The sequence below is a fragment of the Gopherus evgoodei genome, chromosome 3 (genome assembly GCF_007399415.2).
Source record: "Gopherus evgoodei ecotype Sinaloan lineage chromosome 3, rGopEvg1_v1.p, whole genome shotgun sequence".
Classification (NCBI taxonomy): Eukaryota; Metazoa; Chordata; order Testudines; family Testudinidae; genus Gopherus; species Gopherus evgoodei.
This window is the reverse complement of record NC_044324.1, coordinates 17,321,486-17,349,472: the sequence shown is the minus strand read 5'-3', so window position 1 is coordinate 17,349,472 and position 27,987 is coordinate 17,321,486. Positions and strand designations below refer to the sequence as shown.

Sequence of the window (27,987 nt, the reverse complement as noted above, 5' to 3'; positions counted from 1 at the left end):
CCTTCTGTCTTTCACCTGCCTCCCTCTCTCTTTTCTGTTCAATTTAGGAATGGGCCCAAACCAGAACCCAGCATTTGAAAATTCCTGAAGGCAAGGCTTCATAATTGAGCTACGAATATTAACGTATCCAAATCTAGCAGTGTTCACATTCATCACCTTAGAGAGCTTTGAGTTGAGCTCAGATCCTGACTCAGTGTTGGGTGGGGGAGTAGGAGATTGGGTTAAGGCCAAAATGGGTTATTTAAGGGAGGAGAATTTTAACATCACTCAGTTTGACGTAGATACATAGGCAACCGTAACGTACAAAGCATGGGCTAGTAATTTGAGTGCAAGATAGAATCAGAAATTCTGGGCTCTAGTTGCCATTCCTGCCACTGAGGGTATGTCTACACTGCAGTTAAACACCTGTGGCTGGCCCATGCCCACTGACTTGAGCTGGTGGGGCTTGGGCTGAGGGGCTGTTTAATTGCTGTCTAAACATTCAGGCTCCGGCTGCAACCTGAATTCTAGGACCGTACCATCTCACGGGGTCCTAGAGCCCAGGCTTCAGCCTGAGCCTGAATGTCTGCATTGCAATGAAACAGTCCCTTAGTCCGAGCCCCATGAGCCCAAGTCTGCTAGCACGGCCAGCTGCGGGTTTTTAATTGCAGTGTAGACATTCCCAGTGTGGCTGACCTTGGGCATGTTCCTCAGTTTCTTCATCTTAAAAGGCGATCGCATTTTCCTACTACACAAGGGGATTGTGAGGCTTATTAATGCTTGTAAAGTGCCTTGCAATCCTCTTATAAGACGGGGATACATAAGAGGCAAATTAGTTGCTTGTTTGTTAATTTTATTTAGATGTTCATAATTTTTTTGTGTATATAAGATGTTAAAGGAAACTTGGCATACTCTTTCTAGTCTTAACTAAGAATCCCGTGGCCATTATTCAGTGATCCAAAGTACATCTGTCCTCTCAGAAGGAGACTGCTTGACCCAGAATTATAATTTATAGACCGTTTGATTTGATTTGGCTTCCATCCCAAAGGACATTGTGCCTTAGTTTCGATAATTTCTGATGTATGTTCCTCAGCTTGGGGAAGCTGTCATTTATCTTTCAAACAACTTGGGCCTAGCAGTATGTTATGAACCGTTGTTACATGAGTCACGGCAGCTTTTCCGTGCCTCTGGATATTTTAGAAAGGCGGGAAGTCAACTCCTCTGTCTCCCATCCCTCTCCTAGAGATGGAGTGTTGTCGGGAAATTCCTTAGTTACTTCAGGAGTGGTTGCTATAGAAAGTGGCCTTTTAAACGTGTTTGTATTGGCTTTTCTAATTGGCTGGCAATACAAGCATCTGACTAGGCAAAAAAAAAAAAAAAAAACATAAGAAACTGTTAGTATCTGCCATCTGATGTTAACATTGGCAGCTTTTTCTTGTAACTATTGCAGTAAAATTAACTCTGGTGGAGGAGTTTTTCAGAGGTGAAGATGTACCAAATCTGAATTTTTTAAAAACTTTTTAATTAGATTTCGAAATCCCTCCCTCTCCATTTCCAACATGCCACTCACCATGGCATCTGGGTACCAGGATGTAAGGTGCTATAGCACAATTATTTAAAAGCACCATTATGATGGTTGGTTTCTTTAATCATTTAGTAAGTAGCTTTTAACAATTGTGTTGCTCCAGAAATACCAAGACCTAAAACCGTGTTTTAAAGATTGGGCATACAGCAAAGCCCATTTTGTGGTCATTAATGGGAGGACTTAGGCCAGGAATGGGCAACCTTGGCACGCGGCCTGCCAGGGTAAGCACACTGGTGGGCCGGTTTGCTTACCTGCTGCGTCCGCAAGTTCAGCTGATGGAGGCTCCCACTGGCCATGGTTCGCCGCTCCAGGCCAATGGGGGCAGCGGGGAGTGGTGGCCAGCACATCCCTCGGCCCGTGCCACTTCCTACAGCCCCCATTGGGTTGCCGATCCCTGACTTAGGCAATTGAGAGCAGGATTTCTGTTTGTTGGGAGAATGTGGTAGGAGGTTTGAATTGTATTGGTCTCTTGATTGGTGATTATATGATGAGTGGTAGGGTGGGAAGAAGAGCTCTGCTGCTTTGGGTACTTAATCCTCCTCCTACATCGGGGTGGCCAACCTGAGCCTGAGAAGGAGCCAGAATTTACCAACGTACATTGCTTGAGAGCCACAGTAATATGTCAGCAGCCCCCATCCCGCTCTCAGCACCTCCCACCCCTCAGCAGCCCTGCCAATCAGTGCCTCCCCCTCCCTCCCTGCACCTCCCAATCAACTTTCCCATGGTGTGCAGGAGGCTCAGCTGGGGGAAGCGAGGGCACAGCAGGCTCAAGGGAGGGGGCGGGAAGGGGTGGAGTGGGGGCAGGGCCTGTGGCAGAGCCAGGGGCTGAGCAGTGAGCACCCGCCCCTGGCACATTGGAAAGTTGGCACCTGTAGCTCCAGCCCCGGAGTCAGTGCCTGTACAAGGAGCCGCATATTGACTGCTGAAGAGTCGCGTGCGGCTCCGGAGCCCCAGGTTGGCCACTCCTGTTCTACATTATTGTGGTTCTAAATGTGCATCAGAGACTCCTGGAGCTGTGGGTGGGCATCACAATGCTGAGTTCATTCTAACTGAAATGTAAATGATAAAAGTGTTTTGAATAATTAAAATAATTAAATGCTGCAGATGTGCGCAACAGATACAGACAGACAGAGCAAAGTTTGAATCCGTATAATTTACAGTTTGTTCTAGAGAGACTAGACACAGCAAGCCATAGAAATTGTTTGGTTTTGCCGTCTTTGTTGTTGATTTATTTGTAATGTACGAAAGATACTACTGCTCTGACCTTTTGGGAGGGATAGCTCAGTGGTTTGAGCGCTGGCCTGCTAAACCCAGGGTTGTGAGTTCAGTCCTTGAGGGGGGCCATTTAGGGATCTGGGGCAAAAATCTGTCTGGGGATTGGTCCTGCTTTGAGCAGGGGGTTGGACTAGATGACCTCCTGAGGTGCCTTCCAACCCTTATATTCTATGATTTTAAGTTAAAGTTGTCTTCCCTGAAGAGTTCATATTCTAAAAACACTATAGTGTAGCTCTTGGAAGATGCACAGTCAAATTGTTGTCCTATTGAATCAGTTTCTTCAATAAAATCTCTACCATCTAGTCACTCCTCCTTTACTTATGGCTTCCCCCTTAATGCCCGTCTTCTCTATGCCTCACTTCCCCCCCTTATCCCTCAGCATTAAATTCCAGGGTGAGTTTTCATTCTGCTCAGAATGTGTTACAGTGTAACCTCTTGAAAGGGAGCAAATCCCTTCTCACGCTGGAAGTAAATAAGTTTGCTTTGGTGTTGCGGTACCATGGCTAAACCTGTGTAATTGGAAGACCCTGGTCAGGAAGGAGATTTTGAGAATGGATTTTAGGTGGTGTAGCTTCAGTTTTAATGTGACCAATGTGCTGCATTTGTAACATGGATGGAAGCATCTGTAGTTCTAGCATTTTTATTCAGAATAAAACCTAACAATTGCCCTGATATACAGCGAGACATTGACCTTGTACTAGCTAGTACTGCTTAAGGTTCAGTGCTATAAACTTCACTTCAACCCCAAGCAAATACCTGCCTCTTAATGAAGGCCATGTTCGCAGGGAAGAGATGGAATATCCCTGGGAAGCCAGGGCAATGGTGGTACAAATCTACATTACTAGTAAGCACGGACCGTGTGACTATTTTTGCCAGCTGTTAAATTCGGACTCCTTTTATCTACACTACAGAAATAAGTTTGTTTTGTATCTGTGTCCATATGGATTAAGGAGTCCTGTTGATACTGTGTATCTCATTTTAGATTTCAAAGATGTGTGTTATTTCAGGGCCAGCTGAACTACCTGTGAGGGAAGGTGGGCCTTAAACCCAGGCCCTCAGGCAGCTCACCCGAACCACTGGAGAAAGGGGCTAGCAAAGCTCTAGCTCACAAAGGGCCTGTAGACATGCAGACTCACCCCTGCGGCGCTTCCTGCTGGTTGTCCTCGAGAATTAGCTCTGGAGTGCTCTCTGCAGGCCGGTGATCCACCTGTCCTCTGGCCCCGGGTCCCTCCCAGGACCCTGGTGCTCCGTTAGCTGGGGTGCTGCCCCCTGGCAGTAATTCCTCAGTCTTAGGGTCTCCCCTCCCTGGGGAACCCCAACCTACTATTCCCACCTCACCTCAGTATAAGGCTACTGCCAGTCATCGTCTAGCCCCATGCCCTGGGGCAGACTGCAGTATGAGCCACTCATCACTGGCAAGGAGGGTTTGGGCCTGCTGCCTTGGCCTACCCCTGGACTGCCCTCTGCAACCCCTAATACCCGTTGGCCTTCTGCTAGGCTGGAGCCTGGGGCTTTCCAGGCTGGAGCTCCCCAGCGCCTCAGCCTTTCCCCAGCCCTGCTCCACTCAGGTACTCTGTCTCTTGCTCCCTACAGCCAGGCCCTTCTCTCTCTGAATGCAGAGAGAGACTGCCTGGGCTTCTGGCTCACAGTCTCTTATAGGGGCCAGCTGGGCCTGATTTGGGCATGGCCACAGGTGAGCCTACTTTCCCCAATCAGCCCATGCTTCTTGCCCCAGCTACAGCCCTCTCCTGGGCTGTTTTAAGCCCTTCAGGGCAGGAGCAGGGACAAAACTCCTGAATGGAGGGAGGAGTTCAGCTTCCCTGATTGGCTGGGACACACTACTTAAGCCAGAAAGAAACTCAGGAAGTTGTCTAAGCAACTAGGTAAATCCTTGGCTGGCAGCTGCTACAGACCCTGCCTACTTCACTGACTCCTGAGCCCTGCCTGTTCCTGGTTCCTGCCTCCCAACCTGTTCCTCCTTATCCCAGGCCCCCGTTTATTTCTGGTTCTTGCTTTCCTGCCTCACCTCACTTCATGTCCCTGCTCCTACGCCCTACCCCAGACACTGAATCCAGCTTTGACTGGCTCCAGCTCTGACCTGTGGCTTGGCACCGGACTGTGACCCTGGGCGCTGGACTCTAACCATTAGACATGACCACCCTTGTCCTAGTGTATACAGCACCTGATCATGTTCTGAAATCTTGCAATTCTAATTCTATTATTATTTTTTTCTGTACATTTTAAAAAAGTGGATTACCATCCCCATTATCATTTTGCAGAAAAGAAATTCTGAGATACAGAGAGGAGATATGACTTGGCCAAGGTGTCACAGCTTGAAGAAGCTTACGTTTCTTGGTGTGAGTGCTCTATGCAATATAAGCAATGTATCTTTTTTTTTCTCTTTTTTAAGTCAGAGGTGCAGATTGACTTTCAAAGTATCCAGGACCTTAATCTCTATGCAAAATGATTTCTTTGAAAGGTCAGGAGCCCCACCCTGCAGCTTTTCTTGTGGCATGAAGTATGGGGTAATTGAGGGAGGAATTAAAAATGAGCTGGTACTGCTGAATCACTGCAGAGATCTAAATCTAAATGAATTGTCAGGTGTGTGGGCAAAACACAACTCAGGAGATTTACATTGTCGTAGCTGACTGGGTGGGGCAGGGATGACATGGAAGAGCTGCTACTATAAAGGAGGAGGGAGGGTAGGAAAGTTGACTGACAGAATAGTAAAATGAAAGTAAAAATAGCTTTTTAATGGTGGTCTGGCTATTTAATCTAGACCTGGAAGGGTATTGATAAATTGGAGAGGGTTCAGGGAAGAGCCTCAAGAATGATTAAAGAATTACAAAACATGTTTTATAGAGAGCGAATGAAAGAACTTAATCTATTTAGCTTAACAAAGAGAAAGTTAAGGGGTGACTTGATTACAGGCTGTAAGTGTCTATGTGGGGAACAAATATTTGATAATGGGCTCTCTTCAGCATAGCAGAGAAAGGTATTTGAGGATCCAATGGCTGGAAATTGAAGCTAAATAAATTCAGACTGCAAAGAAGGTGTACATTTTTCATGGTGAGAGTAAGTAACCATTAGAACAATTTACCAAGGATTGTGATGGATTCTCGATCCCTGATAATTTTTAAATCAAGATTGAATGTTTTTTCTGAAAGACCTGCTCTAGGAATTGTTTTGAGGGAGGTTCTGTGGCCTGGTGTCAGACAGGAGGTCAAACTAGATGATTACAGTGTTCCATTCTGGCTTTGGAATCTATGGTGAATACTAGTGTAGTCAAGTGATTTAAAAAATCAATTGTGCAATTAATCGCACTGTTAATAATAGAATACTATTTAAATATTTTTGATGTTTTCTACATTTTCAAATATTGATTTCAATTACAATACAATAAAAAGTGTACGGTGATCACTTTTGATTACAAATATTCACACTGTAAAAAATAAAATAAATAATATTTTTCAATTCACTTCATACAAGTACTGTAGTGCAATCTCTTTATCATGAAAGTTGAACTTACAAATTTAGAATTATGTACAAAAAAAACTGCATTCAAAAATAAAACAATGCAAAACTTTAGAGCCTACAAGTCCACCCAATCCTATTTCTTGTTCAGCCAGTGGCTCAGACAAACAAGTTTGTTTACATTTGCAGGAGATAGTGCTACCTGCTTCTTGGTTACAATGTCACCTGAAAGTGAGAACAGGTGTTCTCATGGCACCGTTGTAGCTGGCGTCGCAAGATACTTACATGCCAGATATGCTGATCATTCATATGCCCATTCATGCTTCAGCCATCATTCCAGAGGACATGCATCCATGCTGATGATGCTCGTTTAAAAAAAAATGCATTAATTAAATTTGTGACGGAACTCCTTGGGAAAGAATTATGTCTCCAGCTCTAGTTTACCCACATTCTGCCATATATTTCGTGTTAAAGTAGTCTTGGATGATGACTCAGCACCTGTTGTTCATTTTAAGAACACTTTCGCTGCAGATTTGACAATATGCAAAGAAGGTACTAATGTGAGATTTCTAAAGCACTCGCCCCAACGTTTAAGAATCTGAATTGCCTTCCAAAATCTGAGAGGGATGCGGTGTCTTTCAGAAGTCTTAAAAAAGCAACATTCTGAAGCAGAAACTAGAGTACCCAAACCACCAAAAAAGAAAATCAGCCTTCTGCTAGTGGCATCCGAGTCAGATGATGAAAATGAACATTCCTCGGTCGGTACTGCTTTGGATTGTTATCTTGCAGAACCCATCATCAGTATGGACGCATGTCCTCTGGAATGGTGGTTGAAGCTTGAAGGGACATATGAATCTTTAGCATATCTGGCATGTAAATATCTTGCAACGCCGGCTACAACAGTGCCATGAGAGCACTTGTTCTCACTTTTAGGTGACATTGTAAACAAGAAGTGGGCACCATTATCTCCTGTAAATGTAAACGGACTTGTTTGTCTTAGCGATTGGCTGAATGAGAAGTAGGACTGAGTGGACTTATAGGCTCTAAAGTTTCACATTGTTTTGTTTTTGAGAGCAGTTATGTAACAAAAATATATACATCTGTAAGTTGCACTTTCAGGATAAAGAGCTTGCACTACAGTACTTGTATGAGGTGAATTGAAAATTACTATTTCTTTTGATCATTTTACACTGCAAATATTTGTAATAAATAATATAAAATGAGCAGTGTACACTTCTATTCTGTGTTGTAATTGAAATCTTTATATTTGAAAATGTAGAAAACATCCAAAAATATTTAATAAATTTCAATTGGTATTCTGTTTACCAATGTGATTAAAACTGCTATTAATCATGAAAAAAAATTGAGTTAATTGCACAAGTTAACTGCGATTAATCAACAGCCCTAATAAAAACCTTTAATGTTTAGACTGGTAAACTTCTCAGGGCAGGGGCAGTTTCCTTTTGCAGTATTGCCAACCCCAAATGTTAAAAAAAAAAAAAAATCGTGTCAGGCTCACTAAAATCATAAGATTGGCTTTAAAATAATGAGATTATGTAAAAATAATAGATTTTTGTCTGTCTTCTGTCTTTTGAGCCTTTAGCACACATGGGGCCACATTTTGAAGCTTTCTCCACAGTCACAAGGGCTAGAAACTTACTTTTTCTTTAAGAATGAAGGCTGAAATCACATATCCACTTGACTCCAGGAGCTGGGACTTTAAGGAAAACAATAATTATGAGACTCGTGATAAAATCATGAGAGTTGGCAACACTGCTGCTGTGAGTTCTCCACAATGCTAAGCACCCTACCAATGTCTCAACATATAATAAAAAATGTTTCTAACTAGCATCTGCTCTTAAGTGAGATCCTGCTTCTCGGTGAACTACCTGGCTACACTGAATTACAGGGAGTCAAGTAAATTACTCGGTCTCTCATTGGAGAGTTAGCACCTCCTGTGTTTTTGCACTAACTTGAAAACAAAGCTCCATCAATTCTTGACAGCATCTACACTTGCCTCATTACAATAAATCATTTCTGACAGATGAAATATTGGGTTTTCCTCCTGTTTCATCATGCCCTCACTCCTGACATCTCCCTTCAAATCTGTGCATCTTTCCTCATGCTGCTGCTTATTCCTGAAACAGTTTAAGAACCTAACCAAGAGACATTGGATCACCCATACTGGTGTGCTTACGTGGCACTTCTGTGTATCATAATAACTTGTATTGTTCTGTACCCACTCATGGCTTTAGCTTGTGAGCTCTGTGAGGCACATTGGCCAGCTGTGCTCGTGTGCATCTTAATGCACTATATAAATTGTAATAATAAAATCCCGGTAGATCAATACATCTATTTGGGTTTATAGGCATTGGTATTTCCCCATCCTCTTCTGGTCACTGTTACTAAATATGTATGCAATGCCATATGCCTGGCGCTTTATAGACTTTAAAAAAATGCAAAGAGTTGATCATTTTGAATTAGGTGAACTCTGGGAATGACAGTACCAGAGGGAAGTGAGGACCGGGGTAACTGCGAAAGAAGGTACTAACTGAAACTTGTGTGACGCATTGAAGTTTGAGAATAAGGCATAAGGAAGTGAAGCGCAATGTAATGGAGCAGTTGTCAGCTGTCAGAAGTGAGTCCCTGGAAATGAATTTTGAGGTGGATATTGGAGGCAGAAAGTGAAGGCACTTGGCCTTCTGGAAGAGAGAGGCTACCCTTGGCCTAAGGGCAGCCTGAAAAAAATTGTGAAGTCTGCAAATAGGAGGAGACCAAATGATTAAATTCTATGGCCTGTGCTAAGTGGGAGATCAGACTTAAACGGTTGCAGTTGTCTCTTCTGTCTTTAAAATCAATGAGCATTGGACACAAGGGGGGGATAGGTAGAATCAGGCAGGGGAAGAGTACGGGTATTTGATGCTGAAAGATACAGTGAGCTGGTGAAGGGACTAAAGGTGTGATCTGCCAAATGGTGGGTGAGGCTGTTGCATAGATTGAAGTAGGAGGAAGTAAGAGTTGAGGCTGGAAAGGAGAAGGGTACAGTAATCTAGGTGAGAGAGAAGCAAGGAGAGAGACAGGTTTTCAGCAGTGGTGAGGGAAAGGAATATGTTCCGCTCTAATAAAGGACAGGTCTTGAATTAATCTACACAGGGATCAGAACTCCTCCCCTTATTCAGGATATCTGTTCCAGTGTGTCATGGATATCTGAAGTCTTATTGACCAAAACAAAGAAGCCGAGTCTCTGACAGTCTGTATGATACTCAGAAGTGAAACAGACCAAAGAAACAAATATGTACAGGCTGATATAACAGCCCTTATCCCTATAGGACTGAAGTGTATACAGTCGTCAGTGTGTATGTTTTACAGGGCAGTGTTCTTCCAGTGGGACAGATGTCAACCCTTATTTATGAATCCCATCATCTTTACTACTGGGGAATGACCCATGGAAACTATCGTTCTCAGCATGCCAAGCTCCATTTTGCTCAAAGTGGGAAGGCTGCTCAGATCAAACTGGAGCATGGCTCATTAGGAGCTGTGAGCTCCAAAGACCATCCCACCCCCGTCACTGCTAATGTCAATAGCTGCAACCTCCTCTTGGCAAGTTGGCCATGCAGTTGGTGGCTGGGAAAAGTCTGACATTGACCGTGGTTTGGGCTGTCATTAGAGAGCACTAGAAGCTGTTATTTCAAGGCCAGAACTACTGTCACCAGATCTGTGATCAGTACTGCAGTGTGTGTTCCATTCCATCCCCCACTGTTCCTTCTCTGAAACACCCAGTCCCCAAAACAATCTTCCCCCAGTGTAATCTCTGAACAGACTGCCTTCCTTCCACTGCTCACCCTGGGCACACATCCTCTCCCTTCCTCCACTCTCTGCACCCTTCTCTCTACCTCCTCAGTTCCCAGTCTCGTGCCTCACTTGCCCCCCGGGCAGGGTCTAGACTCAGCTTTCTCAGCCTGGCTGGGATTAATTGGAAACCCCATACAGCTGCTTTGGGTCATGACTCCCAGTCGCTCTCCTTTCAATACCATGAAGAGGGGCAGCACTAGAGGGAGTGGGCGCCATGCTTAGGAGTAGCCAGGGAACCACTGAGGTGGCTTCACTTTATTCCTAAAAGGCTGAAGAGCTGGGAGCAGATATTCTCCGGTCTGAGGGCTGGGAAGGGCTTTCCCCCTCCTCCCAGCGAGGGAGGTTTGGAGTCCTTTCAGGGCCAGCAGCAATTAGTCTGGCAGCCATTCGCTAATGCCAAGTGATCATCGGGGGCAGGACCTAGATCCTTGTGCCCAGAGGTTCTGGCCAGGTAGCATTATTCCACACTAAGCAGTATGGAGTCTCTGCAGAAAAGGTGATGTGAAAATGCTGTGCATATCTGTCCCACATCTGTTGTTGTTTATTTGTTAATTTATAGTGCCCATATGTCTGCTGATTGCTTCAGAGAAAACAGATCCATCCCCCAGAGAGCTTACAATCCAGGAGATGGACATGACAAGTGAGGGTGTAGCGTACACAAGGGTTGGGGTAAAGAAGGACACTGGTTAAGTGGATGTTCAGCTGGGCATATGTACGTCTTGGTTTTTGTTCATTTGTTTTTTAAGTTTAAAACGGTCATGTTTTGTAGGTGCTGGTGTGGAAATGTGTCTTTCGGAGGGACTGGAATCCTGTGAGGCCCATGATTTGGTTGTCATTTTGGAAGGGTGCCCCAAGTATAAGGGGAAGCTTGCAGAAGCATGGAAACATTTATGAAAAAAGGCAAGAGGTGTCCCAGCTGATCTCTCTGGCAGAGCACTTGGGATGGTCACCAGGAGACCCAGTCAGAAATGTAGGCAGGGAATGTGTGATCTAAGTCCTTGAAAGCAAGAACAAGAAAATCACATACAAAATGAATTACAGCTCACAAGGGAATTTCCCACGGCCACACATCACGTCTTTGTCAGAGCTGGGCCTGGAACCCTTTCTGCACTCAAACCCTTTATGAAGACCCACTTTGTCCATGAGGCCCCCAAATCTCCCCTTCCCCAAAAAAAGGTAAGAATGCATATGATTTTATTTTGCATATACACTCAGTTTCCTGCTCTCCCAACGCATCTCGTCTTTCTGTACCTCCTAGACTACAAGCTCTCCTGGGTGGGGAGTACATTGTGTTTCCGTTGCTTGCCCTGTCTGAGCAGCTTGCCAGTCTCCTGATTGGCAGTCCCGTACTGTAACCAGGAGGATAGCCACCTTGGCACCGTGCAAAGGAGAGGAACTAGTTAGCAATGATGGTTTGTTAAGCAGATATGTGACTAAAAGGTGACAAAGACTTTCTTAACAGCTCCTCTGCTGCCACTCACTGAAAAACAGGAAATGTCTGTATCCCCAGGGCAAGGACTCTGACTTGATTCTGGTTATATGGATCATCTCCGAAGCTAATTATCCCCTTACGGAGTAATTTCAACTGTGTATTTCCTTCATAGAAAGACTTTTTAAGGAAAAGCCCCTAGAGAATCGGGCAATACAGTTTTTATAATCCTACAAGGAGCTTTAATTCCTGATTTTACGTGACCAAAGAGGTACAAGTGAAGGTTCCCATAGGTCCATATTATTTTCAGATTTCAAAATACATGTGTTTTCCTCATCCTTTAGAAACCAAGCCCTGCTGTTGACATGGCTTCCTCTGATAATCTTGGCAGAAATCTTTTCCGTCTTTTGGGTATTTTCAAGTGCATTACGGCATCATTCCTCCCAACTGCTTATCTCAACAAAATCTCCCCACACCCCCATCCTCTGATATCCTTGCTTGTGGTTTGGCTACCCGAATGCGCTGACGTGTCCCATCCAGTCCATGTAACCGGTGCCGTGTCTGACAGTGGGGAGCACACCGAAATCCTTCTCTTCAACCAACAATTGAAGCGGGTTTGGTGTACTAGAGTCTGACTAAAAGGATTAACAGTTATGTCTAAACAGACACATTCCAAGTACAGCTGATCAGTTCCTGCAGAATCACATGCAGGTAACATAATTGCCCCTAGAAGAAGGTTCTATTCTCAGTTCATCTTTACCATCTTTAATTCCTTGGGGGAATAAAACTACATTATTGCAAACTTAAACATCAGGAAATTAAAAAGCTGAGGCTGCTTTATAATTCTGCCACTGTAGTATGGTAATCTTTAATTGCATGGTCACATTTCCCAAATAATATATCCTCCAGTTTATCTGCAACTCAAATATGTGTGAACCTGCAGGACTGTATGTGCCAGTTAAACAGTTCCTGTAAGTCATATGATGAGGACACAGACTTGGAGAAAATTCTAGAGGTGAATTATTACAGCGTAGTGAAAATGTGTGCTTGGCATGTATAAGAAGATGATTGTATGCTCTTCAAGGCAGGGGCCATGCCTTTCTATGCGTTTGTACAGCACGTGTAACAATGAGGTCTTTCATCCTGATTGGGGTCTCTGCATGCTACTGCAATACGAGTAATAAAGAATTCAGGGCTGTCTAGCCCTGTCTGGAAGGCTATATTGGACCATTATAGCATTGAAATTAGTGTAAGTGTACAATGATGTCAAGATTAATCTGAGGTGAGCCGTGTGTATCTAGGGTTCTAATTGTATTTGAAAAATAATGTGTGGTCATATTATTGAAGCTTATCATACTGCTTATGTACAAAGGGACTTGAGTGACCTAAGGCTGCATGGTCATCCTTAACCGGGGTATCTTTGGAACACTCAAACTTGCCAACTTAAGGCTGCATAAAGATACGGTCTTGATATTTCCATAATTCTTTCTCCTTCTTCCCTTTGAGGATCTCAAAGCACTTTGCAAACATTTAATTCATGAAAAACATACAACTCCCTTGTGAGTCAATTAAGGATTATTAGACCCGTTTTACAGCTGGATAGCCTGAAGCACAGAATAGAGTAAGTGACTTCTTGTTCAAGACTGCACTGTGAGTCGATAGCAGAGCTAGGAATGGCGTATGGGAGACCTGGCCCTCCCAGTCCTGTGCTCTGATTACCAGACCATATTTCCTCTATTGTTATGCAAGGCGAGAACACACTGATTAAGACTTCTAAATAAGTCCCTTGGAAGAGGGAAGATGAGGTCACTGTTTGGATTTCTATATTGTACAAGTAGAGGAATCCAAAGGGAAATATCTTCCTTAGCCTTGTTTAGTAAATCTAACACGCAGCTGTAATTTACAAGGAAATGAATAGGAAGAGGAATTTTGTGACCTCAGCTGTGTAGGTAGAGTGGATTGGGATGCCACGAGAATGTCTAGGTTTCTTTGCTTTCCTTTTCACAGCTTGGTTATTACTGTAAGCAGTGCATCAATTTACCGTCTTTTCCCTTCTCCTTATCCCCTGAACATTTTCCCCATCATGTTATGTTACATGTTATCTCCTCCCACTGTGTTCATCTTTGGGTTTACATATCCTGCCTGATGCCGTTGTTTGTTTACACTACAATACGTGCGGTTCTCCTCTAAGAACGGCAGCATGAGGTTCCATAAGAATTTTTTGTGGCACCCTATCACATTTGCTAAGCAAATATTAAAAAACTGTTTGTCCTGACTGCCAGTGCTATTGGCCCAGCTTGGTATCTGAAAGTAAAGCTTGTCCTTTGTGGCTGTTATATCACCAGTAATTAAAATCATTCTGGCCAAATTTTTATTTGGTGCACCTGTGCAACGCTGTCATCTTCAAATTCTGCCATGAGTTACATCTGTGTTCAGTGGGGTTGAACAGGTGTAGTTGAAGGCAAAATTTGGCTCTGCACTTAGAGTTTACTTGCAAGTCAGTTATGATGCATGAGGCAGATTAGAATCCAGCTCAGTCTCTGGGAGCTGTGTGCGCTCTTTAGGACTGACAGGAGTGGTCAGCGATAAAAATGTGTTGTTTCTAAAATAAGAAAATAGAATTCTGGATACGTAGGATTCACATCTGTTGAGTAAGATGACATCTTCCTGTTTTTAACTGAAACCACATTTGAATTTAAAGAGAAATAAAAGCTGAAATTGTCTATTTGCTGAGATCTTTGGCACAAGCTCTTGACAGAAAGTTTATAAAGCAACCTGGGATGCTTAACACTCTTTTAACTGAAGTGCCTCATTTCTGAATTCAAGAGGAAAAAAGACTTAATAAATACGACATTTGTTCGATAAATGTGCAGGAGTGTCTAAATAATGTCTTGGAATCCATATTTTAACAGTTACTTAAAAGCAAAGTAATTTTGGATTTATGCAGTAGTACTTTTATAGTGAAGTGCTCTTTTGTTTTCTTGTCCAAAAACTGCTTTGTAAGCAGGGATTCACTATAATAGGCAAAGACCTATCTGGAAAAGATCCCTCACCTTTTATACCGTAAAAGTAGTGGCAGCACCTCTTTTCGCCCTCTCCATTTGCAGAGCTGAAGCAGTAGTAGCAAAACTGGTTCCTCTTCTCTCCTTGCAGGAAACAGCTGCATCAAGGCTGGAAGTCAGATTCCTCCTTTCCCCTTCTTCCATAGGTTACTCCCGAACCCCTGTCCTTGTCTGCTTAGTCCGAACAGAGGGGCGGGAGAAGGAGATGCCTATGGAATGCAGCTTTTAGCGTCTAACTGGTGGATAACGTATTTTCCAAGGTGTCTAGCACAGTAGAATCTGCTTATAGGAGGGTGAAAAATAGTAAAGCTATACTGATTGCAGTAACCAGAATTAAAGTCCTTTTCAATCATGCCACCACCATTCGGGATTCTAATGCTGCTTCACAATAAATGGAATTTTCATGCTTGAAGATTACTTATAAGTGGATTCTATAGTTCAGGACTAATGTACATATGCCATTACATCCTTGTAATGTAATGTGAGGGCCCAAGAGGAAATGAAGGAGAACAATGAATACAGGACTAGCGCTAGGGGTTTTAGCACCCTAGGCGCACGGCAATTTTGCCGCCCCGCACCCTGGTCCCGCGGCTCTGGTGGAGCTGCCGCAGTCGTGCCTGTGGAGGGTCCGCTGGTCCGCGGCTCCGGTGGAGCTGCCACAGTGATGCCTGCGGAGGTCCACCGGAGCCGTGGGAGCAGCCAACCGTCCGCAGGCACGACTGCGGTAGCTCCACTGGAGCCGTGGACCAGTGGACCCTCCACAGGCACCACTGCGGCAGCTCCACCGGAGCAGCCTGCCGCCCCCTCCGGCAAAGTGCCGCCCACCAATAATCCTGGCGCCCTAGGCGATTGCCTCTGCCGCCTAAATGGAAGCGCCGGCCCTGAATGAATAGCAGAAAAGGAACAAGATATTAGGGAAAGAAAAGACTGAATGTTTGAGATCTTTCTTCTGGATAATAGGGTCTGTTGAATTAATGTGGCTAGAATATATAGGCCAAAGGTGTTAGCATAACCCAGTTACTGTCTAATTTAGTGTTAAACATGGGAGAATTGGCTACAGAACTATGGGAACAGATTTTAAAAATACGGTGCTTAAACTAAAAACACCACTACAACCATTACTTGCTGTGTTGTCTGTTTGGTCCCAATCCTGCAAACAGTTATGCACATGCCTACCTCAAGTGTTTACAGTCTACACCCTGATCCTACAAGCTCCTCGGAGCAGAGACCTTGTCATCTTTAATGTCCATAAAGTGCTGTGCACATCTGTTTGTCTGCTGTGCTTCTTTACATCAGCGTTGGACCTGGGGTTGAAAGACATTAGGCAGCCATGAGCTTTTTCTGACAAGTTTTACTCCTTCCAAAGGAGTTGTACAAACTCATCTCTGCAATGAGGACCTAAAGTAGCAGTCATGACTCCAGATTCTCTAAATCTCATTGGTATGGTTCCTCAACAAGGAAATCACCTCTCCACTCTGACAGAGCAACGAGTCAGGAGGTAGGATGCATAGGTTCTTAAGGCCAGAAAGGGCCCTTATGATCATGCAATCTGATGTCTTGTAACACAGACCATAGATATACTCAGTAATTTGTGCACCAATCCCAACTTCTATTGTTTAAAAGAGCGTCTATTAAAAATAGGGCTATCAAGCAATTAACAAAATTAATTGCAATTAATAGCATGATTGAAAAATTAATCACGCTGTTAAACAATAATAGAATATCATTTATTTAAATATTTTTCTATCCCAACAAGTGTGGACTGATGCATCTTAATTTTCATCATCTGAGTCAGATGCCACCAGCGGAAGATTGATTTTCTCTTTTGGTAGTTCAGGTTCTGTAGTTTGCACAACAGTGTTGCTCTTTTAAGAGGTCTGAAAGCACGGTCCACACCTCCTTCCTCTCAGATTTTGAAAGGTAGTTCAGATTCTTAAATCTTGGATCAGGTGTTGTAGCTATCTTTAGAAATTTCATATTGGTACCTTCTTTGCATTTTGTCAAATCTGCAGTGAAAATGTTCTTTAAAAGAACAACATGCTGGGTCATCATCCGAGACTACTTTAACACAAAATATATTGCAGAATGCAGGTAAAACTGAGCAGAAGACATACCATTGTCCCCCAAGGAGTTCAGTCACAAAATTAATTCACACATTTTTTAATCAGTGTTATCAGCATGGAAGCATGTCCTCTGGAATGGTGGCCGAAGCATGAAGGGTCATACGAATGTTTAGCACATCTGGCATGTAAATACCTTCCAATGCCTGCTACAAAAGTGCCATGCTGATTCTGCTTCTCACTTTCAGGTGACATTGTAAATAAGAAGCAGGCAACATTTATCTTCTGTAAATGTAAACAAAATTGTGTCTTTTAGAGATTGGCCGAACAAGAAGTGGGACTGAGTGGGCTTGAAGGCACTAAAATTTTACCTTGTTTTGTATTTGAATGCAGTTATGTAACCAAATATATCTACATTTGTAAGTTTCATTTTCACAATAAAACATCTCACTCCAGTACTTGTATGAGGTGAATTGAAAAATACTATTTCTTTTGTTTATCATTTTTACAGTGCAAATATTTATAATAAAAATAAAATAAAGTGAGCATTGTACACTTTGTATTCTGTGTTGTCACTGAAATCAATATATTTAATAATGTAGAAGAACATCCAAAAATATTTAATAAATGTCAGTTGGCCTTCTGTTTAACAGTGTGATTAAAACTGAAATTAATCATGATTAATTTTTTTAACCGCATGAGTTAACTGCAACTAATCGACAATCCTTATTAAAAATATGTTCTGCCTTATTCTACTATGCCATTCTCAGTGCCACTGTACTTTTTATTCCATGCAATTCTGATAGTCATGTAAGTGACAACTCCTGTTAAGTCACGTAACAGGGAAGCTGAGACATGGGGAGGTAAAGTGACTTGACCAAGGTGTTATAGTGAGTCAGCGGCAGAGGTTGAACTAGAATCTGGATCTTCTAACTCCTGATCTTGTCCTTAAGGCATTAAGAACAGCTTTCTCTCTTGTTCAGAGTTCATGAACCTGTTTGAACTAACACAAGATCCACTGTTATTTACATAGTAACCACCAGTTATTTTGTAGATGATTGATTTATTACTGCCTTGCTTTCCCTCCTAGAAACATGTGGGACCCACTTTTTCTGTCTGGACTTCTGTGCCACTAACGCAACTCTTACACTCCTCTGCTGTTGTCAAGTTTCTGTGTGTCTTTTAACAACTGACCCTTTCCCTACCAAAGGTGGTTGCATTTCAGTGGTGGGTGAAATATTTCCTATACATAGCTGGTAACTCACTTTGGGCTGAAAGGTGCTAGGTAAGTATAAGGTAACATGGGGGAAATCCTGACCCCACTGAAGTCAATTGGCCTTTTGCCACTGACTTCAGAGGATCCAGGATTTCACACTGTAAGGTTGTTGTTCTGCTAACCTATTATTGAAATCAGCTTTTTGTTTTTTAAAAAAAGTAAAAAGTTTGAATATCAGTAAATGCTTAGTGCTTCAAAGCATGTTTCTTAGAGTGCAAAAAACTTAAGTAATTCTGCATCTCACCTTTCTAGAGGTTGGACAGAAGCCATGTGTATAGTTCTAGGATGTTTCCATGGTTTCTTAATCAAGTACAACATAGGAGGGGAGGAGAAACATTTCTGGCACTTAACTGCCCTTCCAGATGATTTACGATTTTACATAAGCTTTCCCTAAACTGAAGGGTTTTTTTTAGGGTTGGCACCTCCTTCCCTGTCTCCATGCCCTGCTAGTTTTGTGTTCAGTGGCCCATGGTTATTAAAATTCTTATCAATACAGGAATTTCTGTGGAGTGTGCTTGTTTTCTGGGATCTCAAATGCCTTCTGAAGTTATCGGCTTAGCCAAAGAACAAGTTTCTGTGCCATATTTTTAGAAATAAATGTATAAGGTTCAGTTAATATTCACATTCAATTACAGTAATTAAATTGTCGGAATCAGAACTTGCCAAGGTAATTAACAAATCCTTTCCTGGTTTGCCCCAGGGTTAGTGACACTCTGTCCATGAGGACATTTTGTATATCAGCGAGGGCCAGTTTTGGCTTGTGTCCATTGCAGAGAAAACTGGGAGACCATTTGTCATTTTGTAGAGCAAGTTGTCAAAATCATCTTGCAGGTAGATGGAAAAAGAAAAGAAAGTGACCTGTTTAAATTTGCTTTACCAGGGCAGCTATTTTTGATCTGCACCAATGTTGCTTGATAGGACTCAAACTGGAAGGTACCTTGTTACAAAGACTGGGCTGTGCTAACAATCTAACAATTTATTCTGTGGATTCTGCCTTGTCAAGGTTTTCCAGCATCTGTCCTCATCAAATGTAGAAAAATTGTGGAGGGAGAAGGAGGAATTCAGCTTTAAATAACATTTCTTAATAACAGAGTCCTACAGTTGCGTTAAGTGTGCTTAAATTCCCCCTTTTAAACAAGGTGTATTCCTAGAGGAAAAAGTACCTAATTTTTTTTAAGTGCCCATGCAAACATTACTGGAATCTCAAGTGTAACATTATTTTCGTTCCACTAGAATAACTCTCTTGAGAGCAGATATGAGGAAGTAGCCACTCTTGATACGTTGGTAATGACACAAACCTGCAAATTCTTGCTCACACGAGTAAATATTACTGACATGAGTAAAGATCTGTACCTGGAAATCCTCACTTCAAAACTTAGAAAACCCCACTTCAGCTAGCCAGTTAAATATCATACCCTGAAGAGGACTGAGCCCACTCGTGTATGCCACCAAACAATAACTACAGTATTTGAGATCAGTGGTTTTATATTCTCCCCATTCACTGCTGCCCTTCACCCTGTGCAGCAGTTTAAATCGATGTGGCTATAAAATGCTAGCTACCATTCTGATTTGATTGCATTTTACACCCACTTTGTGCTGGTACAAGATAAGAACGGCCATACTGGGTCAGATCAAGGGTCCAGCTAGCCCAGTATCCTGACGTCCGACAATGGCCAATGCCAGGTGACCCAGAGGGAATTAACAGAACAGACAATCATTGAGTGATCCATCCCCTACTGTCCACTCACAGCTTCTGGCTGTCAGAGGCTATGGACCCCCAGAGCACAGGGTTGCATCCATGACCATCTTAACTAATAGCCATAGATGGACCTATCCTCCATGAACTTATCTAATTCTTTTTTGAACCCCATTATACTTTTGGCCTTCACAACATCACCTGGCAACGAGTTCCGCAGGTTGACTGTGTGTTGTGTGAAGAAATACTTTAGGGTTTTTTTGGGGGGGAGGGATAGCTCAGTGATTTGAGCATTGGCCTGTTAAACCTAGGGTTGTGAGTTCAATCCTTAAGGGATCTGGAGCAAAATCAGTACTTCATCCTGCTAGTGAAGGCAGGGGGCTGGACTCAATGACCTTTCAGGGGCCCTTCCAGTTCTATGAGATAAGTATATCTCCATTTAAAAAAAAAACAAAAAAACTTTGTTTTAAACCGGCTGCCTATTAATTTATTTAGGTGGCCCCTGGTTTTCATGTTGTGAGAAGGAGTAAATAACGCTTCCTTATTCACTTTGTCCACACTAGTCATCATTTTATAGATCTCTGTTATATCCCCCCTTTGTTGTATCCTTTCCAAGCTGAAAAGTACCAGTCTTTTTAATCTCTCCTCAAAAGGAAGCTGTTATTTTTGTTGTCCTTCCCTGTACCTTTTCCAATTCTAATATATCTCTTTTGAGACAGGATGACCATAACTGCATAAAGTATTCAAGGTGTAGGTATACCGTAGATTTATATAGTGGCATTATGCTATTTACTGTCTTATCAATCTCTTTCCTAATAATTCCCAATGTTCGGCTAGCTTTTTTTACTGCCATTGCACACTGAGTGAATGTTTTCAGAGAATTATGCACAGTGACTCCAAGATCTGTTTCTTGCTTGTTTGTAAATAATGGACACCTTAACATGCTTTGTATTTTCAATCCAGTTTATTTCTATCGCTTTATTAAAAAGTTAATCCTTTTCTTAATCCAGTATGTTCATTACTCAACCCAGTGGTTATTTGCTTCTTATTTTATGTATATTGTCTAAATACAGAATCTCTTCTCAGACTATGAGTGTGTAGAACCGCTGTTGAGTTCAGCAGTGGTTCTTGGTGTGAAAGCCTTGCTAAATCTGGCCTATAATGGAGTTTGTTCCTTCTGATAGTTTTGCTGTGTGTGTAATATATTAAGGGAACATTAAGGTTGCAAAGTCAAGCACTCAGAAATTAAGAAATGCGAGAATTAAGGTTGCTTGAGCATTATTGAAAAAAATTATTTTCCCCCAGCCTCATTATCAGCAGTGAGCCATTTTTGCTGAAATCTTCCCAGAATGTGCAGCCTGAGGCAGACACGTGGCATGGAAAATGTCAGCCTGGCAAAGTTAGAAAAAACAGAAAATGGTCTTATAATGAGAAGCGTCCGGCAACCTTAATGAACTATATTAAGTAGTGCGGTACTATGGTCAAATGGGAAATGATGGGAAATGATACGAAACAGTTATGAAAGAACTTTTCAAATGATCACAGGTGTTAGATGAGATTTGTTACTTCAGTCTCCTCCTGCCAGTGCTGGAGTGTTCCCTACAACATATGTTCTAGTGCTTTAAGTATCTTCTGGGGATGAGGTTTCCACCTCTTCCCTTGGGAGACTATGCCACAGATTAATAGAGCTTGCTGTATTTTTTCCTCACTATTTTGCATCTTGTGGAGACATTTGTACCTGTGCAAAGTGAGTGTAATACACTATTCGGATTTGGGAGCATTTTAAACATGCTTTGCATTTGTGAAGATGACTGCATATGGTGCAAACCAATAAAGAATCAGGCCCCCTTAAGTCTCTAAATGTTCCTTGCCTTAATTTTATCTCCTTATTCCTCAATATACCCCCTTGTGTGATACCAAAACATTGGCAATGTTCACAAAAACTGTAGTATGGTCTCTCCTTTCCCTTGCCAGTTTAAGAAGGTGGATTGGTTGGTTCCCTGTCCCCTTCACACTGCACTAATTTCTAGTTCCTGTTCCCACTGAAATCCATGGGACTTCTGCCATGACTCTGAGTAGGGGCTAGGGTCTGACCCGAGATACTTTTCTTGTTTTCTTTCTCTTTAGATGTTGAAATGCAAAAAAAAAAAACCCTTTAAATTCATATGCTGAAAATCTTTTCCCTGATGGCCTTTAAATTATTTCCCCCAGGAGGACAACACCTGTGCGGATTCTCCGGAAGAGGACAGAAAAGAAGACCGTGGGATGCCCAACCCAGTGGACCATAGTAATACAGTGACCAGCACCATGACAGTGCAAGAGTATTTTGCCAAGCGCATGGCAAAACTGAAGAAATTCCAGAAAGAACCAGAGAGTGAGTTAGCTGATCCTGGCACGACTGCGGCTGAAGACTTAGAGTCTTCACAAGGACTGAAAACCAGATCCAAAAAGAAAAGCTGGAAAAATGCTGAGGCAGAGAACGTGGACAGTTATGAAGAACCAAAGGTGAAACGCTCCAGAACAGATGGCTTGTGGGAAGAAGAACTGGAGACAGCAAACACCGAATACCAATCAAGGAAAAAGAAAAAGAAAGCTAAAGATCCACGCAAAGGTGAAGATGTCAGTTGTGATGGAAATTCCTGTGTTTTCCCGGGGAGTGGAGAAATTTACCTTGGAACATCTGACAGGAAAAATCTTGGTGAAGAAGACTCTGAGATAAAGCAAAAGAAACCATATAAGAAAAAACACAAAAAGCAGAAAAAAGAGGCAGCTGAGTATGTCGATGGAATGCAGAGAAAAAAGAAGAAACATTTGAGTTAACTTAGCACCATCTTGGACTTCAGAATTAGTTAGAGGTCGACATGTTGAATATGAAGCCTTCTATAAATGCTAGCCAGACATCAAAATGTAGTTCATCCCATGTGTAGCGCACTCTGTCAGTACTGACTCTTTAAACACAGCGCTTGTTGGCAGGGCGGGAATACATTGTCTCGTCATAGGTGGGGATGAAGCATGCTATTAACTGTTGGACAACAGTTCATACATGTAGTTAGGCTCTGCCTGTGCTCGAGTAATCCACATCCCCACCCCCCCTCACACACACACCAGCAAGAGCTATACTTTAGCACAGTCACCTAAATCTACTCTCGCTTACACTGGTATCATTTCACTGAAGTCAGTCACCAGTTGCTACTGTGAGAAAAGAACAGGACTGTGTTCTAATAAAAAATGCCTGCAGATCACTACCCCATCCACTGCCCTCTTCCCAGCCATGCAAAAATTTAATTCTGTTGCATTTTTTTATCACCCGGTTTCTTTTGTGCCAGTGCAGTTGCCTTCTGTGAGTCTGAGCATGTGCCATATAGATGTGTAGAACCTTTTCACTGATTTCCTTTTGCAGCTAAAATGAATTTTGCTTCCTCTTAAAATGCCTGCTCTAATTAAAGGATTATGCCCATGTGTCAGTGCAGGAGAATGGAATGAAATAGTTCCTTTTGTTCCCTAGCCAGTAGTTAACTATTGCCAGGTAGGTATTATGTTGTTACAGAGCTACACAAGAATTCTTTTTAGTAGCCTCGTCCATGTAGCTTAACTTTGAGTTTCAGGCCGCAATTCTGGTATTTACATTGACCCATTCCGTGTTCAGAATGTCACACCTGAGAAGCTTTGTATGTGGCATACCTGTTAGCAAAAAAATGTAAACAAATGCAGCTGTTCACATGCATTGAGGGAAGGAGTTGCCATTTGTACAAGGAAAACCTAATTGATTAGTACAATTTAGCTGTTTAAATTTATTCTTTTTAAACTGGCTATTCATTTGAAATAGAGGACAGCTAATGTTGAGACACACGACTCCCATGGAGCAGTTTTGTACACAAGTGTAAATGTTGAGGACCAGATTCCGGTGCACTTACTCAGATAGAGTGATGGCATCGCCAAGAGATACTGGAGTTAGGGTGGCAGAATCAGGGCCTAAAGAAGCATTTTCCCTTGGACCCTTTTACAAACCTTGAGCCTGATTCTGATTTCATTTACACCAGGAAGGAACTCCACTGAAGTCCGGAGAGTTACTCTGGATTTCAGTCAGTGTAACCAGGTATAGCTTGGCTTTTAATATTGTTTTATTGCAGCTGTGCATTTGAGTCTGGGCCAGTCTCTCTTTATATCACCACTTTTTAAATCTGGAGTAACTCCACTGGCCTTGTCCTGACAGAGAAAAGGGGAGGGCTTGTTTTTTTTATTGTGTTAGTGTAACATGATTGAAAACCCCACTGAGGTGCAGGCTAACGTGTATGAACCTGCATTAGCTGGCCGTGCTGTAGCCTGAAAGAAGCCTGTGCTGCAACACGGCCCATTAACATTGCTTCAGACCTGTTAACCTTCATCTCACTGGGCCTTTGCAATTGTGTCAAGCTAACACAATTGAAAAATGCAGCCTCTTTGTCCATCTGGTCATAGCCATTTCCTGCTGTGGGATTACTCCAGATTTACATCAATAGAAAAGCAGACTTTGGCTACCTCTACGTTCCACACTGTACTGTTTGCCTTTTAATCCCTGTAACATTTACTTTTCAGCGCTATGCAAATATTGGCCATCATGATGCTGCTATGGCTGGTGCTGCTACATGGCTTTCATAAGCAACATGTCACTTACACAATGTGAGTCTACTACAGAACTCCAAATAAACTGCAGACCTGAGGCAGAAAAAAGAGTCATTTTTCTCAGTGAAAGGGGCCAGCTAAACATGCTGTGATTTGCGGCGTGAGCATTTTAAGTGGTGTGGGCCTACTTCTGAGCAGCAAAGCAGAATGGCACAGGCAATTTACTGCTCCCAATAGGAGTGCTGCCTATTGAGGGCCAAAATCTGACCTTTGACCTTGATTTTGATTTCTGCATTGGCTGAGTGTTACTGCATTTATCGTGGATGAATTAAAACTCAAAGATGCTATTAAATGAATGTTTTTTTCCCCAATTAACTTTGATCTTTTGTTCTCTGTATTGGACTTCACTGAGATACTAACGTTTCTGGAGACACAAAAGGCCAGATTCTAATCTCAGTCAAAACAAGTGTAAAATCAGGAGTAACTTCTTTTTAAGGCAGTGAATTTACAGCAGTTAAATATAATGTAACTGAAATTAAAATCTGGCCCAAAGATTCTCTGCTTGTACAAGAAGAAGTGTAAATTTCATACTAACCCAGGAAGAGTGTGCAATTTTACATACTAGAAAGTCCTACAAAGCTGAAGTAAATCTGGGTTGTCATGAAGAGGAATATTTCTTTAACAATGGTCCAGAAGTGGAGAAAGCCTTTTGAAAAAGGTGTTCTCTAACTGGCCTCCATTTTTGCAAGTATAGTTTTGTATTTTGCTGTTTGTTTTATAATTAACTGCTGATGCAAATGCTCTTAGAACTTACGCCCCAATCTACCTAATTTCCAGGGGCAGTTAGGTAGCTAGCAACATAGATGCAGTGCAGTGTCCTGTTGAAGTCAGTGGGGCCCCATGTGAGTGCAGGGTTCTGCTCCCGCAGAGCACAGTGCCAGAATCAAGGCGGTAGCTATTAAAATGTGGTGCTGGCTTTCCAGACTGCTACTGATCATACTGCCATGGTCACCATGAAAAGTGACATTTTCACATGGCCATAGTTGCCTTGATGTAACTCAGAAAGTTACATGTTCCCACAGGGCAGGTTTAAACAGGGTGCGGGATGGAACTTATCTCTCAAAGGCAATCAAATTGTCTGACAACAAAAAAAATCAGAGATGCAATGTTTTCCTTCCTTCTCGTGTATCCTTGCGAAGCCCCTCAAATGTGGTAGAGACAGAGAGGAAGATTGCGGAAGAAATTCCATATCTCAGTAGTAGTTATTCCTTTACATTATCGTGGCACTTAGGAGTTGCTCCCATGGACCAGGACCCCACTGTGCACTATACAAACCTAGATCTATCTGCTTATATGACTAAGGCTCTACCAATTCAATGGCCATGTAAAGATGTGGACCATGAACTAAGCACTTGCCCATGAAATCTCATCTCCCCATGCTGCTGGGAGTGTCCCAGCTGGCTCCTAACTGCTATTCCAGGCTGGGCTGGGGAGGGATAGGACTTGTCCTTCCCTTGCACCACTACTTTCAATGGGGAAATTGGAGCTACCTCCAGAGGCAGCAGTGAGGGTGGCAGCAGCCCTGGAGCTGGGCTTAGAGCTTCCATCCGTGTAGCTTCTGTCAGCATCTGGGCACCCTATGGCATCTGCCAGGGCTTGGGCTACCTGGGCTTGAGGCTTGAGTCCCCCGCAGCTTCTTCTGGTGCTCAGGGCTTCTGCTCCCTGCAGCTCCTGCCAGGGCTCAGGGCACCCTAGCTTGGGGCTTCCACCCCATATGGCCCACTCGGGGCGCTTGGGCTCAGGGCTTTGTCCCCTGTGGTTACAGCCTGGCATTGGGGTGCCCATTTTTCTAGGGCCCCCCAAATTGGCTGGAGCTCCTGGGCACAGTTAATCTGCTACTGGCCATGGCTAGCAGCTAGGAGCCCCTTGGTGGGGCATCCTAGCAAGGAGGAGATTGGATCTACCTGGGAGCCTCCTGCTACAGGAAGCTCTGCAGCTGCTGCATTTGGAGCCCAGCTCTGAAGGCAGCACAGAACTGAGGGTGGCAATCCTGCACACCGAACCCCTCCCCCTCACATACAGCAGCTTTGGGGCCCCCGAAACCCTTTTTGGGTCAGGACCCCCACAGTCACAACACCCTGAAATTTCAGGTGTAAACATCTGAAAATATGAAATTGACCAATTTTCAAATCCTAAGGATGTGGAATTGACCAGAATGGCAGTGAAGGTAATAAAGTACATTTACAGTAGTTTCTCTGGCTTAAGTCTTTAGACTTGGCAAAAATGCTCCTGCCTTTTTTACAGTGTTTGGAGCAGAGGGCAGGCAGGTGGCTGAGGTCCTGCACTTGGTTTCAGCCAGAAAGGGACCTGTCAATCAAGCCACTCCTGGGAGGTGAGTCCCTGCAGATAAGAGCAGAGGCACTGTGGCTGCCCCATTTAGTCCCTGTGCGTGGAGAAGTGTGAGGGCATCTTGAGTGAACTGTGGCCAACGGCACCCCACATCTATAACATGCCCTGCTCAAGGTTGCAGGCGCTGAGGCTTATCTGTTTGAAAGGCAGGCACTGAATTTTCTCTGAAATTGGCTTAGAACTCTGTTAGCTACAGTTCACTCTCCTCTTAGGGGTGACAAAACTGCTGGCTTAAAGTTGGAACAGAAGCATGGAATAGTGTGTGAAATCAGTAGTCCGTCTAGTCCAGGCCCCTGTCTTCTGGGAGCAGCCAATGCAAGATGCAATAGAGGGAATGAACGGAACAGGGAAATTTAGCCAGTGAGCCCATCCCCTGTCATCCAGTTCCAGCTTCTAGCAGTGGGAAGTTTAGGGATGCCAGAGCACAGGGTTGCATCTCTACCCATCCTTGCTAATAGCCATTGATGGACCTATCTTCCAGGAGCGTATCTAGTTCCGTTTTGAACCCGGTTATAATTTTGGACTTCACAACATCCCCTGGCAATGAGTTCCACAGATTGACTGCATTGTGTGACGAAACGTTATCTTATGTGCGCTTTAAACCTGCTGCCTGTTAATTTCATTCAGTGAGGCCTGGTTCTTGTGTTATGTGAAGGGACAAATAATTGCAATTTCTCCACCATTTTTAATGTATACATCTCTGTCATATCCCTCCCAATCATCACTTGTCTAAACTGACCTGTCCCAGTCTTTTTAATCTCGCCTCACATAGAAACCATTCCATCCCCTAATCATTTTTGTAGCCTGCCCTGTAATTTTCCCCAATTCTAATATCTCTTTTTTAAAAAATGGAGTGACCGGGACTGCACGATGTATTCAAAGTGTGGGAGTACGGTGGATTTATACTGTAGCATTGTGATATTCTGTCTATTATCCCTTTCCTAATGGTTCCCAATGGCCACATATAAAAACTGAAGCATCTCAGATCAAGTCCCTCTGTAGCAACTGCAGTGGGCAAACTGCATCCGTGAGAGCTATGCATATTCCCTGTTGGATTACTCTGAAGGCACTAACTGCACACGTGCACTGTAGCCTGGAGACAGATAAGAGTCAGGTAAATGAGTCCGGGGCATATTTGAATTGCGAGCCCAATCGCTACCGGGAGTTACAGGCTGCACGGGTAGGATTCCTCCCCGGAAGTTTGCTGCTGCTGCTCTTTCTAGACCAGACCTCCAAAACGCCGACTGGGGGACTAACTACCTCCTTGATTGTTTTTTAAAGGAATTTA

At 43.1% G+C, this 27,987-nt stretch overlaps 1 protein-coding gene across 1 annotated transcript in view; it reads left to right on the top strand.

Annotated features, from left to right (window-relative positions):
• Nucleotides 1–24,661, top strand: part of PINX1 (PIN2 (TERF1) interacting telomerase inhibitor 1) — a 75,057-nt gene extending 50,396 nt beyond the window's left edge. The window contains exon 7 of the mRNA XM_030555198.1: nt 21,900–24,661. Within this exon, the coding sequence (XP_030411058.1) occupies nt 21,900–22,508 (609 nt within the window). The 3' untranslated portion in view covers nt 22,509–24,661. The remainder of the gene's footprint in view (nt 1–21,899) is intronic.
• Nucleotides 24,662–27,987: the final 3,326 nt, after the last annotated feature.